General features: G+C 39.9%; 1 protein-coding gene across 4 annotated transcripts in view; it reads right to left on the bottom strand.

The window, feature by feature from the left end:
* Nucleotides 1-1,723: 1,723 nt before the first annotated feature.
* The window catches only part of CTPS2 (CTP synthase 2), a 120,647-nt gene continuing 108,743 nt past the window's right edge, over nucleotides 1,724-13,627 (bottom strand). For all 4 annotated transcript variants that reach the window (XM_077144881.1, XM_077144882.1, XM_077144880.1 and 1 more), the window contains one exon: nucleotides 1,724-11,647. Coding sequence is in view for 1 of the 4 variants with exons in the window: in XM_077144883.1 (XP_077000998.1) it covers nucleotides 11,641-11,647 (7 nt within the window). In the remaining 3 variants the exon portion in view is untranslated. The remainder of the gene's footprint in view (nucleotides 11,648-13,627) is intronic.

Raw genomic sequence — 13,627 nt, 5'->3', positions numbered from 1 at the left:
GTTGATTTTATGTGCCAACTTGGCTAGGTCATGGTGTTCATTTGTTTGTCAAACACTGGCTTAGATGCTGCTATGGAGGTATTTCGTAGATGGGATTAGTACCTACGATCAATTGACTTTAAGTAAGGTAAATTACCCTCTGTTAATGTGGGTGAGCCTCATCCAATCAGTTGGGGTCTTAAGAGCTAGAACTGAGGATTCCAGGGATCAGAAGGAATTCTTCCTCAAGATTACACTCTTCACTCTTTCCTGAGTTTCTTGCCTAAGGGATTCAAAGCCAAGAATTCATCACTCTTTTCACAATTTCCAGCTTTCAGCCTACCCTATGGAATTCCAACTTGCCAGCCCCAAAAACCAAGTGAGCCAATTCCTTATAATAAATCTCTTATCCAACATATATCCTGTTGGTTCTGTTTCTCAGGAGAACCCCAACTGATAAACACAGAAAACTGTAATGACTCCAAGAGTATAAATGAAAGGAAACAGTTTCAGAATCCAGAGCGAGTTCACAAGGGTTTCATGATTGAGACACATTAGTGGACATGACTCTAAGAAACTACTAACAATTGTCAACCAGCTCCACTCGTAGAAACTATAGGAGCTTGGGTGGGAAAATAAACAACCAAAATGGTTCAGCTCTGAATCTGTGTAACTGTGGTGGACTAAATTGTGTACTTAAGTTTGGACATGGTCTTGGTCTTGGCCAGCATTCTGGTGGGTGTGGGCCCATTGTAAGTAGGATCACTTCAAGATATTACTTCAGTTAAAGTGTGATCCAGCTGAATCAGATTGGGCCTTAATCTGGATTACTGGAGTCCTTTATAAGCAGAGTAAAAGTCAGGTGGAGAGAGAAGCTAAGGGAGAAGCAAGAAGCTGAAAGTCAACAGAACCCAGAAATGAAAGATGCAGCCATGTGATGGAAAGGCCAAGGAACCCCAAAGATTGCTGGCCAACCAGAAGTTACCATGAGCCTTCTAGGCTCTGAAACCATGAGCCAATAAATTCCTGCCGTTAAGCCAACCCACTGTATATTATTTGCTTTAGCAGCCAGGAAACTAAAATAATAACCAACACTCTCCTCATATCTCTGTTTGACTATCCCATAGTCACCTCAAAACTCAATATATCTAAAACTGAACAAATGCTCATTCCTTCCCAAGCTTATTTTTGTTTTGTATCCTAGGCTTCTAACATGAGCAACTGAGTGGATAATGATGCAATCTGCTGAGAGAAAGCACATTGGAAGAACATGGGTTTCTCAGAAGGGGGAGAGCAGTAGAATGTATTATTTGTTAGCAATTCTTCATTCTTTCCCTCCTTTGCCAGGGTTCACAATGGGCAGAGAATAAATCCCCACCCCCTTTGATTTGGGGCATGGCCACGTGGTTTCCTTTGGCCAATAGACTGAAAGCAGAGGCTTTAAATATGCTTGCATGGTTTGGCTTGGCCTCTTGCACAGCTTCCATTGGCCACAAGGAGAACACACCCTGGGGAGCCACTGGTCCCAGCATGAGACAAGACCAGAAACCAACCTGCAGCCAAAAGTCAAGTGCAGCAGAGCCGACACTTGAAGACCCAGGAACAAGCCATTGTGCGTTGGAAAGGGCTTTGTTATGTAGCATTATCGCAGTAGGAACCTGGCTAAGGTGATCATCGTAGCTGAAGGGTAAGTCATGACAGGTCATTGTAGTATTCCATTTTTATTTAATCGTCCAAAATTTGATATTTTTAAAGACAAGTTTTTAGGCTTTTTATTTTTTCTATCATTTTATTGTCAGTTTACATTTTTTCCCTCTCAAAAAATTACAGATTCATTGTAAAATTTTTGAATACAAACCCAAAATTAGGAACTTACTCCTCACTTTACCATGCAAAATATAAGCAGTAATGGCATCTTCTTATATATCAGTCCTGCCTTTGTTTTGGGCAAATATATATGGGTTAACCTTTTTCTGGCTTACTTTTATAGATCTTTTCCACAAGTTAGGCTTCTTGTTTCCTTTTTCTTTTTCTTTTTTCCCCCATATTTATCAATTTGATACACCCCCCCCAAAATGATTGTTACACATATTTATATTCATATTCTCGGAATCTAGCAATTAGAAATGCTCGATAAATGTTAGAATTCCTAGTTCAGTTCTGCTCTGTCAAAATAAGGTCTAAGTGTGGTGGGGGACAGTCCTAGTGCAGCCCGCCACCTTTCCCTGAGACTCACAAATGTTTCCTGTGCTCTGGCCCGGGTGTGTCAGCCTGGGGCAGGTAAAAGGCCCCAGTAGCTAAGACCACTTGCCGGGACCTTTCTTCCCCTACTAACCCGAGCACGTGGAAACATTCACTGGAGACAGTCTGACTCTGATGGGCACGTTCTATGGCCTCCAGCTCACGGCCCGGTGGCGTATCTGTCCCTGGTGGGGAGGGAGTGGGTTCCTCCACTACGGCACACACATAAGAGCCAGGTGCTGCACCTAGAACATCTCCCTGTGTCGCCACGGATTGAGACCCGCTGCTGCCTCTGGGAACTGATGCCACGAGTGACACTGACCTTGCCCTGTCTCTTCTCTCTATTGAGTAAAACATCTTCCCACCAGCGACTCTGTGAGTCATGGTCCCGCTGGCGACCCCGACACCTGCATTGGAGCAGCTCTCCTTCTGTGACACTGAGAAACTGGTGTTATAACCTATTCGCTAGTATATTCTCCTTCCAGACAGTAATTTCAGAGCAGTAATTCAAAGAACTTTTCATTTCCTCGGACGACCACACTTCTCTTTGCTGGTGGCATTTCATAAGAAGTTGTAAATTCAGTTATTTCGCTCCTCTGAGATTGCTTCGGTAACATTTTCTTAAAAATGAGTCATGGTGGGTTGGAGAGTTCTCTGTGTGTGCTGGGAAGATTTCTCAAACTTCAGCGTGCGGAAGAATCACCTTATAAAAACCCAGAAGACCAAGCCTGTGTGCTCACTGACCCGGGAGGATGCAGAGCTGGGAACAGAGACACAGGAGGAATATGCTCCCTGCACCAGGGATTTCTTTTTTTTAATTAAATAAATAATAAAAGTTAAATGTTTCACCAACTCTTTATGGACGACTCATGAAAAAAAATTAAAAACTCGAGAAAGACAAAAAAAAAATCCATATTCCCCACTCCCATCCCCTAAGCTCACCATTGCTAATATTTCCAATGTTTTCTCAATGAATTGTTTTTCTAAGTGATTTCATATAGCTATGATATATGCATAGCTATCAATGATTCATACATTTACAACTTTGCCTTTTATTCTTATCCCAAAATCAGATTTCTTAAGGTCCGGAAAAAATGGCAAAAGGGCTTAAAATGTTTTCAGCAGCCAGATTTTCTTCCTTGTCCAATAAGGCCACCTCCGAGTATGTTCCATAAGGAAGAAAAAAAAAGATGCCTTATGAGAAAAAAGGTATTTTCAATTATGTAATGAGTTCATGCCACCCAGAATTACCTGCTTTACTAGTTTCTTTACACATCAAGTGATTTCTAGCTAGAAAAAACCCTCAGATGTGGAAAACAAATTATCTTTATTGGGCTGCCAATTTGTAGACAACTCTGCATTTTCTCATAGCTGTGGAATCCCACCAAAAGCACTTTTGCCTTCCTAATAAACCTGAATTCTAGGGTTGAAATTCAAAATTGTTTAACCTGTTAAGTGTCGTCATCATTGCCTTCCTGGGTTTCTATGAGGGGCATAAGAGCAAAGTTGCAATAGAGGAGGCAGTGGAGGAAACCAGACAAAGCAAAACAAAACCACTTTGCAAGTTGCCCTAACTCATGCTGTTTTTCTATAGGGCATTCTAGGTTACACATTGCTTTTCCTTTGATGCTTTTCCTGAATTCTTATTTCTGCCTGGGACTAGGACTGAGTTTAAGCTGGGCTGTGTCTGTAAGACCAGAAAAGTACTAGGAGCAAACACCTACCATCCCAAGCTAGCCACTCCATATTGCATGACTTTGGATTAAACACAGAGAAAAATGGATGCAGTTTCTACCACCCACTGATGGAGAAGATGCCATGATATTGAAGGTTGACTTTCTAATTCGGTTCAGTGGTTTTCCAGGGCAGCTATTTGTGCCAAGCGATTTTCCCTTGTCTGGGCCAGCGGTATCCTGCCTGATGATTCAGGCCTGTACCTCTTCAAGAAAAAGGCATAGCTTCTCCATAAAGGGGCTCTGGCCACCAGCATCTTGGTGAGTACCAGGTTTGCAAGATACAAACCATATTCTTGCTTTCATATTCCTCTAATCAGTAAAGACTGAAATAGTATTGTATATACATTTTGTGGAGCTAAAAATCTATTCTGGATACCAGGCTTCCTATTTCTGCAGGACCAGCCAGAGAGTTTGGCATACCAGGGAGAATTTCCTCTTTCTCAAGATCAGAAGACACAGACTATATGTTAAATTGAAAATGAACTCCCAATAGAAATTAAATCTCACTTCAAAATTAAGAAAACCATCTTGTAAGTTTGACACTTGAAGGATTTTCTGCTCCCCAAATACAGTTTGCTTTTGTTAACTGTCACTTTAAAGTGACTTTGAGTAATATTTGGGGCTCCCCACCTGCTACAGGCTTCCTAAATTGTCATTGCTCCATTTTAGATTAGACAAAGTTATACTAATATACAATTATTTAGTGTCAAATCAGAAATAGCTAGAAAGCAGAAGAGCTAAGTACAAGGGTTGTAGCGCAATTTACCAATTTAAGAAATTTCTAACTACATAGCATGACTGCATTTCCTACTGTTCAACAGCTGAAAGGCTCATTAATATTATCGAATCCCTTCACAAAACGTCACAATCCCACAAATCTACCATACATATCCTGGGTTGGAGCAAAGCATTCTTGTGCATGTCCACGTGTGTATACAGTTTCCCTCAGTAATGTAGAAATCCTGACATACATGTCGTCACTTCCCCAGTAAGATGCCATGCCATGATTCTATCGCTCAATTGAAGTACTCTTCAAAGACTCAGATGTTACTTGTGTGTGGATCTCTATTTTCCCCCAACATAAGAGTGAAATTCTCTGAACATGGGGCTCAAAGTCACCTTTGATTTGCCTAGCACCCTTCTGGCTTAGTTGACTCAAGACAGTGTTGATGATTTGAAGTATCCACATGTCTCAACATTTCTTTATTAACAACTTCCATTTTCTAATGGGTGCAGAGTTTCTCTTTGGGGTGATGAAAATGTTTTCATAATGGACGGTGGGCATGGTAGCACAACACTGTGGATGTAATTAAAGCCACTGCATTGTACACTGAAAAATAGTTGAAATGGAAAATGTTGTGTTATATATGTTACTACAATAAAAATGTAGGAAAACGAAAGTCCCATTTTCTTTAGTCCTAAGGATTAGAAGTTCCAAATTGACCGATATCACAGTAGCTTCCTTCTGAAGCTTGCAAGAAGCCTATGCCCAAAATCAAGGATAAAATATAGAACTACAATACCATGGTGATTAGATTTTTTCAACCAACGTTTTGAATTCTTTTGAATGCAGAAAGTAATCATTATTTTCAAATGTTCTTAAGGAGAATCTGAAAGAATCTTCGAAGTAAATTTCCCCTATAATGGTCCTGGGTAGACAGTGGCAGAAGTTAAAACAGCAAACTCAACTAACCCCTTTCTCTCCTCTCCTCAAGAACATTATTTGGTATCTGAAGAGTTCTAAGGAAGAGTGAAGCAAGAACTTCCTCAAAAAACAGAGGCAGTGGTATCACTGGGGTACCTGTGGAGCCACTGGAAAGAAAACCAGCAAGCAAGCCTCATGTATAGCCACATTATACTGATAAGAGCCCAAAGTAAGACACTCCCCAAAGGCAAAAAATATGCTTACCCAAATGTGACAGATCTTAAGATTTTTATATATGCTTATGCTCCATGAATTATATCCAGGGATTCTGTCATGCACAATTGGCGGGGGGGGGGGGGGTGGTCCTCACATCCCCAAAATGCAGGGTCTTGAGCTGCGTTGTCCTAAATTGTAGCCACTGACCATGTATAACTATTGAGCATTTGAAATGTGGCCCGTTTGAATTGAGATGGACGGTGAGTGTAAAATTCTCAACAAACTTCAGACTTTGGGCGAGGAAAAGAATGCAAAATATCTCCTTAATAACGCTTATGTTCATTATGCATTGAAGTTATAATCTTCCAGATATACTGTATTAAATAAAATACTAAAATAAATTTCATGTGTTTCTTTTTTATTTTTTAATATGGCTACCAGAAAATTTCAAAGGACACATGTGGCTCCCATTATATTTCTGTCGGGCAGTGCTGGTCTAGAGAGTAGCTTGGAGCATTTCCAAAACCTGGGATGGGAACCAGGCTCTTTCACCCTCGAATTGGCCCTACCTGATAGTGAGAACACCAATAGTTCTCACGATGACTTAGAACCTTCAGGAAGCTCCAAATCTGGGCAGCATTATTTGAGGAGATGGCCACTCACACAGTGCCTGAGGGGCAGCCCTGAGAATGATCTGAATGGCAGCCAACAACTGGCCTTTCCAGTGCTTCCAGAGCAAACTCAATTCCCACACATCATCAGGATTCAGGTCAAGTACTGTATTAGGTTGTTTCCCAGCTAGACGCCATGTTATAGGCCTTCTATATTCTCTGCTGCATCAATTCAGGGCTGAGTCCACAATATAACAGAACAGGCTGAAGTAATTTATTGACCTTTACCCCCAGGACATTTTTTCTCAGTCTCTCTCTGTATAATTCTCCTTTCTTTCTTTCTTTTTGTTTTTTCACTAAATAAAGAAATATAATCTCATCTGAAATAAGAACGTCACTCAAATCTTACAGCAAAAGAACATATTTGCATGATGGCTGTCTAGAAGAACCTAGAACAATCTGATAATATGGCCTCCAAGGAAGGGAATGAGGCTGCTGAGGACGAAGAGAGATTTTTCTTTAACCTTTCAGTTTGGAACCTTCTATCATATATTCTTGCAAGATCTTCTTAAGAGAATATCTATGCTCTATAAAACAAAAGATTTTTAAAACTTAGAACCCACTGGAGACTTGTAAAAAAAATGTTTTGGCATCCCACACCCTTTAGATTAACAGTCAGCAAATTTTTACTGTAAAAGGCCAAATAGTAAATATTTTAGACTTTCTGGGTCTCTGTGGCAACTACTCAACTCTACTGTTGAAAAAAAAAAGCAGCCACAGAACAGACAGTAGGTAAAGGAATGGGCCTGTCTGTGCTCCAATAAAACTTTATCTATAAAAACAGGTAGGATTTAGGCTGTGGCTATAGTTTGCCAACCCCACTTTATACAGTGCCTCCTTTAAACAACAAATAATTTTTATTTATGCTTAAACAGGTTTCAGAAAAAAACTCTCCTCTCGACCCAAATTCAAAGTTATGCTTAGGAAGGTTGAAAAAAAGGGACAATCATGGGGAACAGAAGAAAAGCATCAATTTTATTGGCTAAAACCATGGAGTTTGTGATCTTCACTCAGAAAACAAAAAAGGTGCTTCAAAGACCATGGAAAAAAAAACCCATCCGATCAGAATCTTTAATGGTGGCGACAAAGTCACATTTTGGGTTGAAAATGAATTACTTCTGAGTCTCATACTTCTCATGTCTGATATTAAAACAATATATACGTGTGTGAATAAATTCAGAAATTGCTACTACCAAAATGCAGACAGTCTCATTGAACTAAATCTTGATGTTACCATTAAATTCTCCACAGAACTGACCATTATAATAAAAGCATTCTCATGTCCCAGCCTGTGGTATGTGAGATTTCTCTAGTTCAGGTAATTCCATTCTGAAGGTGATTTGGTGTGGCAAAGCTTAATTTCCTGTGATACTGCCTTGGCCTGTGGGCTTGAGGCCTTTATTTTTCTCCACAGAACACTACCAGCATGTTAAAAGATGTTCATTGAAGGCGTTGTCTTTCCCAGAGAAAACAAATCAAAGCAATATGTCTATTTTCCAAACAATTTCCAGTTTGGTAAATCAATGGAAAGTTTAAAACTTAGCATTAAGGCTTAAAATGAACTCTGTAATGTAAGAGTGCCAATGGGACTCTCCAGCTTGTCACTATTATTTTTTTCAGAGGAAGCAGGGGACACTGAAGAAGTTGCAAGGCTGGGAAGTTGGCCCTGCTCAGGAAGAATGGAACTGAATAGTGCCCAGAGAATGGTGTCCATCTTTTAGAGATATTTTTGGACATGAACATGAAAGATCCAAAACTCAAGAATTTACATCTATAGTCCCCTCACAACCTAATGGGTCCGCTGTGGTAAGCCTACATTGAAATAGGGTGGGATGTTGTGCCAGTTTGAATTTGTGGTGTACCCCAGACAAGCCATGTCTTTTAATCTTCATTCAGTATTGTGGGTGGTAAATTTTGATTAGATGCTTTCCATGGAGCTGTGTCTCTACCCATACAAGGTGACATTGCTTACCAGAACCATTTAAGAGGGAACCATTTTGGAGAGAACCAACAGAGCCAACAGAGCCCACACAGCCAGAGACCTTAGGCACCCATGAAGAAGGAAAATGTCCCTGGGGGAGCTTCATGAAATAAGAAGCTGGGAGAGAAAGCTAGCAGACATCACCATGTTCGCCACGTGCCTTTCCAGTTGAGAGAGAAACCTGAACTTTATTGGCCTTTCGTGAGTGAAGGGAACCTCTTATTCATGCCTTAGTTCGGACATTTTCACGGCCTTAGAACTGTAAACTTGCAACTTAATAAATTCCCTTTTTAAAAAGCTGTTCCATTTCTGGTATATTGCATCCTGGCAGCTAGCAAACTAGAACAGATGCCCACTAGACCAGTGAGAAACCTTAGTGTTTTTAGCAAAACCCAAAGAAAATGGAAACCAAATTACTCTGTTCAAGGACAATACGAGTTGCAATGTCACTAGAATTTACTGTTTTTCCAAAAGGTTCACCTATATTGATTATTCTTGATAACAGAAGGAGCAGTGGTATGTCAAAAATGGCAAGTCATAATTTCATCTGGCCTATTAATAAATCCATTGCATATATCAATACAGTAGGTCACATAATAATATCACAAAGAAAATACAGCTCAGGAAGAACTGAGCAGCCAGTCACTTTCTCCCAACTAATCTTCTAGCTAGTACTGATCTGAGAAAGGTCTAATATCTGGAATATTCTTTCAACTCAACAACAAAAAGACAAACAACCCAATTTAAAAACACGCAAAGGACTTGACCAACATTTCTCCTAAGAAGATACACAAATGACCAACAAGCCCATGAAAATATGTTCAACATCAATAGTCGTTAGGAAATTACATATCAAACCTACAATGAGATTCCACTTCCCATCCACCAGGATGGCTATAATAAAACAGATAATAACAAATGTTGACTAGGGTGTGGAGAAATAGGAACCCTTATGCATTTCTGGAGGGAATATAAAATGGTGCAACTGCTGTAGAAAACAGTTTGGTGGTTCCTAAAAATATTAAATATAAAATTACCATATGACCCAGAAATTCCATGCCTAGGTATATACCCAAAAAGAATTGAAAACAGGGATTCAGATACTCGTGCAGCCATGTCCACAGCAGCATTATTCACAATAGCCAAAAGGTGATAACAACCCAGTTTTCATTAACAGAGGATGGGTAAACAAAATGTAGTACAGCAGCACAATGGAATATTATTCAGCCATGAAAAGGAATGAAAAGAATGAAGTTCTGATACATACTGCAACATGGATGAACCTTGAAAACATCACACTAAATGAAAGAAGCCAGACATAAAGGGATAAAGGTGAAAAATCACACGTAGGAAGAAAACAGAGGCTTCTTAAGTGCCTCTCCTTCAGGCGCTATTTACATGCATCATTAGTTGGAAGGGAAAGCACTCTGTTATAAGTGACTTTAAGAAAGGTAATCATTAAAAGAGAAAACTTCCATTTACGCAAAAGTGCACCTTTGTGATTCTGAAGTCACCCCTCTGTGCTTGCCTCCCTCTCTCTACTAGTCCAGCTTTGTTTAACCTACCTTGGGGGCTTTTCATTCGGAGCCTCTTTTGATCTTCAGAGCTGTAATTTCCACAAGTGGAGCCCTGAAGCGTTTTAATATTGTTGTTTACCAGTGTTAGTCATTCCATTTCTGCATGTTTGGTATTTGAATTTTCTGTAGCATCTTACAAAATAATGCTGCAACATCTTAACAGATTTAAAAATATATATAGTCAACAGGCCAAAAACAAGCATAAGAAAACTAACTGAGCAGTTAAAATATTTAAATTTGTATCTGAGAGCCGAAATGTAAGCAGCAACTAAGTTGTGTGAAGTACATTCGACAGGGGAAATCAGGAAACACACCAGGGGAGAATGAGGTGCAACAGAGCCAGGATTAGGGGTCGTGAGGGAGTGAGGGCTGGGGCTTGTCTTTATTTAAAATACGGATATTTTGCACATTGTGAATGTTTTTGCATTAGTTTTGATTTTTTAAAAAATATTGCATTAAAATATTATTGATCCTTCCTCAAAACATTAAGCATAGAATTACCGTATGACCTGGCATTCCAGTGCTAGGTATATAACCAAAAGAACTGAAAGCAGGAGCTCAAACAGTTACTTGTCTGCCCAGGCTCATCACAGCATTATTCACAATAGCCAAATGTTGGAAGCAACCCAAGGGCCCATCAACACATTAATGGATAAACAAATCATGGTATGCAGATACAATGAAACAATATTCGGCCATAAAAAGGAATGAGATCTGATACATGCTACAACCGGATAAAGCTCGAGAACATCATTATGCCAGATGAAAAAATCCAGACCCCAAAGGTCACATCCTATATGATTCCATTCATATGAAATGTCCAGAACAGGCAAATCCAGAGACACAGAAGGCAGATTGGTGGTTGCCAGAGGCTGGGGAAAGGGGCATAGGAAGTGAGTGACTGCTTAATGTACGGGGTTTTATTTTGGGGTGACGAAAACATTTTGGAAGAGGATAGAAGCGGCAGTTGCTGAACACTGTAAATATACCAAAGACCACTGGACTGCTCATTTTAAAATGGATACTTCTATGTTCTGTGACGTCCACCTCAGTTTTTTAAAATATGTATTATTGATCTTGATTCCCCCCACCCCCTTATATTTTGTGTCTGAGGCAGGTGCCTTCCTTGCCACACCACAGCCCTGAATCTGTTTAATCTTACTTTTAACTGGAAAAGGGAGTAAACAAGGTAAGAATTTGAAATAATCTTGGGCTGCTCATAAATCTGCAGGTGACTCATTTTTGACTCAAGATGAACGGCTGCACTTGTCCTGCTATCCTTCCCACACTACACGGCGAGCGCTTGGTTTCCAGGCTCCTGGCTCTCCATCTTCATCACAGCATGCTCTGCAGGACCACACATGAACACATTTGCTCCCCATGGGGTGGATGGGAAAAGTATAATCAGGTAGAGGGATTTGTGATGTCCAAAGGCTGCCTCCAGAGAGTAAAGTACTCCCTTGGAAGGTTCATGGAAGTGTCTTTTTGGTTTCCTTTGAGGCTTTATGTCCCATGTTTGCTGAAGAACAGGGTGATTTTGCATAAGTGTGTGGTGATTTCTTCAGAGTGTTCCTTCATCTTGACTTTAATTACATCAGGGGCTTAAAACAAAAATAATATAAATATTAAACATCTTTAAAATACCTCCAACTAACCTTTGCATCATTTGGGTTTGCTCCAAGGTTTGATGCAAACCAAAGCCATATACATGTGCTTCTCCCCTGGCGAATCTGCTCCCTGGTGAACTAGGAAGAGATCTCACACAGAACAATGAACTCTTTTTTTTTTTATTTAATTATTTTATTTTTTAAAAAATACCAAAAAACACCAAGCAAATGCAAACATTCTTAACTTTTGATCATTCCGTTCTACACATATAATCAATAATTCACAATATCATCACATAGTTGCATATTCATCATCATGATCATTTCTTGGAACATTTGCATCAATTCAGAAAAAGAAATAAAAAGACAGCAGAAAAATATTCATACATACTCTACCCCTTACCCCTCCCTGTCACTGATCACTAGCATTTCAATCTACCAAATTTATTTTAACATTTGTTCTCCCTATTACTTATATTCCTTATGTTTTATTTGTCTGTTGATAAGGTAGATGAAAGGAGCATCAGATACAAGGTTTTCACAATCACACAGTCACACTGTGAAAGCTATATCATTATACAATCATCTTCAAGAAACATGGCTACTGGGACACAGCTCTACATTTTCAGGCAGTTCCCTCCAGCCTCTCCACCACATCTTGACTAGCAAGGTGATATCTATTTAATGCGTAAGAATAACCTCCAGGATAACCTCTCGACTGTTTGGAATCTCTCAGCCATTGACACTTTATTTTGTCTCATTTCACTCTTCCCCCTTTTAGTCGGGAAGGTTTTCTCAATCCCTTGATGCTGAGTCCCAGCTCATTCTAGGATTTCTGTCCCACGTTGCCAGGAAGGTCCACACCCCGGGAGTCATGTCCCACGTAGAGGGTGGTGAGTTTGCTTGTTATGTTGGCTGGAGAGAGAGGCCACATCTGAGCAACGAAAGAGGTTCCCTTGGGGTTGACTCTTAGGCCTAATTTTAAGTAGGTTTGACCTATCCTTTGTGGGGTTAAGTTTCATATGAACAAACCCCAAGATTGGGGGCTCAGCCTATAGCTTTGGTTGTCTGCACTGCTTGTGAGAATATCAAGAATTCAACTTGGGGAAGTTGAATTTTCCTCCTTTCTCACCATTCCCTGAACGGGACTTTGCAAATACTTTTTTATTCACTGTTCAAATCACTCTGGGATTTATCGGGGCATCACTCTGGACAAACCAATAAAATCTCATGTCCTACTCAAGGTTCCATGTACTTATAGTGTTCAGTTAAGCTGTCTGCATAAGTTATATTAGGAAATGCACTAGTCAAAATATAAATTTTGCACCAAATAAACATTCTTTGCTTTACTCTCACACATAAGTTAAAATTTTAAAATTCACACTAGAACAATGAACTCTTAATTTCGAAAAACTGCATCCCTGCCAAGGAGCAGCTCATCCAATTCAAGGCCTGCCATACTTGCAAGATTACCCCAGGCAATATCTGCCTCTGGGCATACATTTAATAATGCTACCAGGCTGCTATGCTCTCTAATCAAGTAAATTAGAGACCTGGAAAAAAATTAAGTTCAATAAGCTGCCCTTGAAAATCAATCAGTCTCTCAAATCTCCCTAGAAATAAATAAAACACTCTTGATTGCTTTATCTCAGACAAATCTGAGGAAATCTTTTCCATGAGAGCCCTAGACCAGGGAGTCAGCAAATTGGGTTTTTTGTAAATAAAGTTGTATTGGAACACAGCCATGCTTTCACTTAGGTACTGTCCAATAGCAGAGCTGAACAGTTGCAAAAGTGACTATCTGACCCACGAAGGCAAAAATATTTACTATCTGGTCCTCGACAGAAGGTTGCCAATCCCTGACCTGGACTATTCCAACTCTAACCACTCTTGCTGCTAAGGATACATTTATAGATTTCCTTATAGGCTTATGTCTGGCCTTAGAAGTGTTTTCTATTTTCCCCAAATGCTAAT

This window comes from Tamandua tetradactyla, chromosome X, assembly GCF_023851605.1.
Source record: "Tamandua tetradactyla isolate mTamTet1 chromosome X, mTamTet1.pri, whole genome shotgun sequence".
Lineage (NCBI taxonomy): Eukaryota > Metazoa > Chordata > Mammalia > Pilosa > Myrmecophagidae > Tamandua > Tamandua tetradactyla.
Note: the sequence above shows the minus strand (reverse complement) of the source record. Positions and strands in the feature narration are given on the sequence as shown.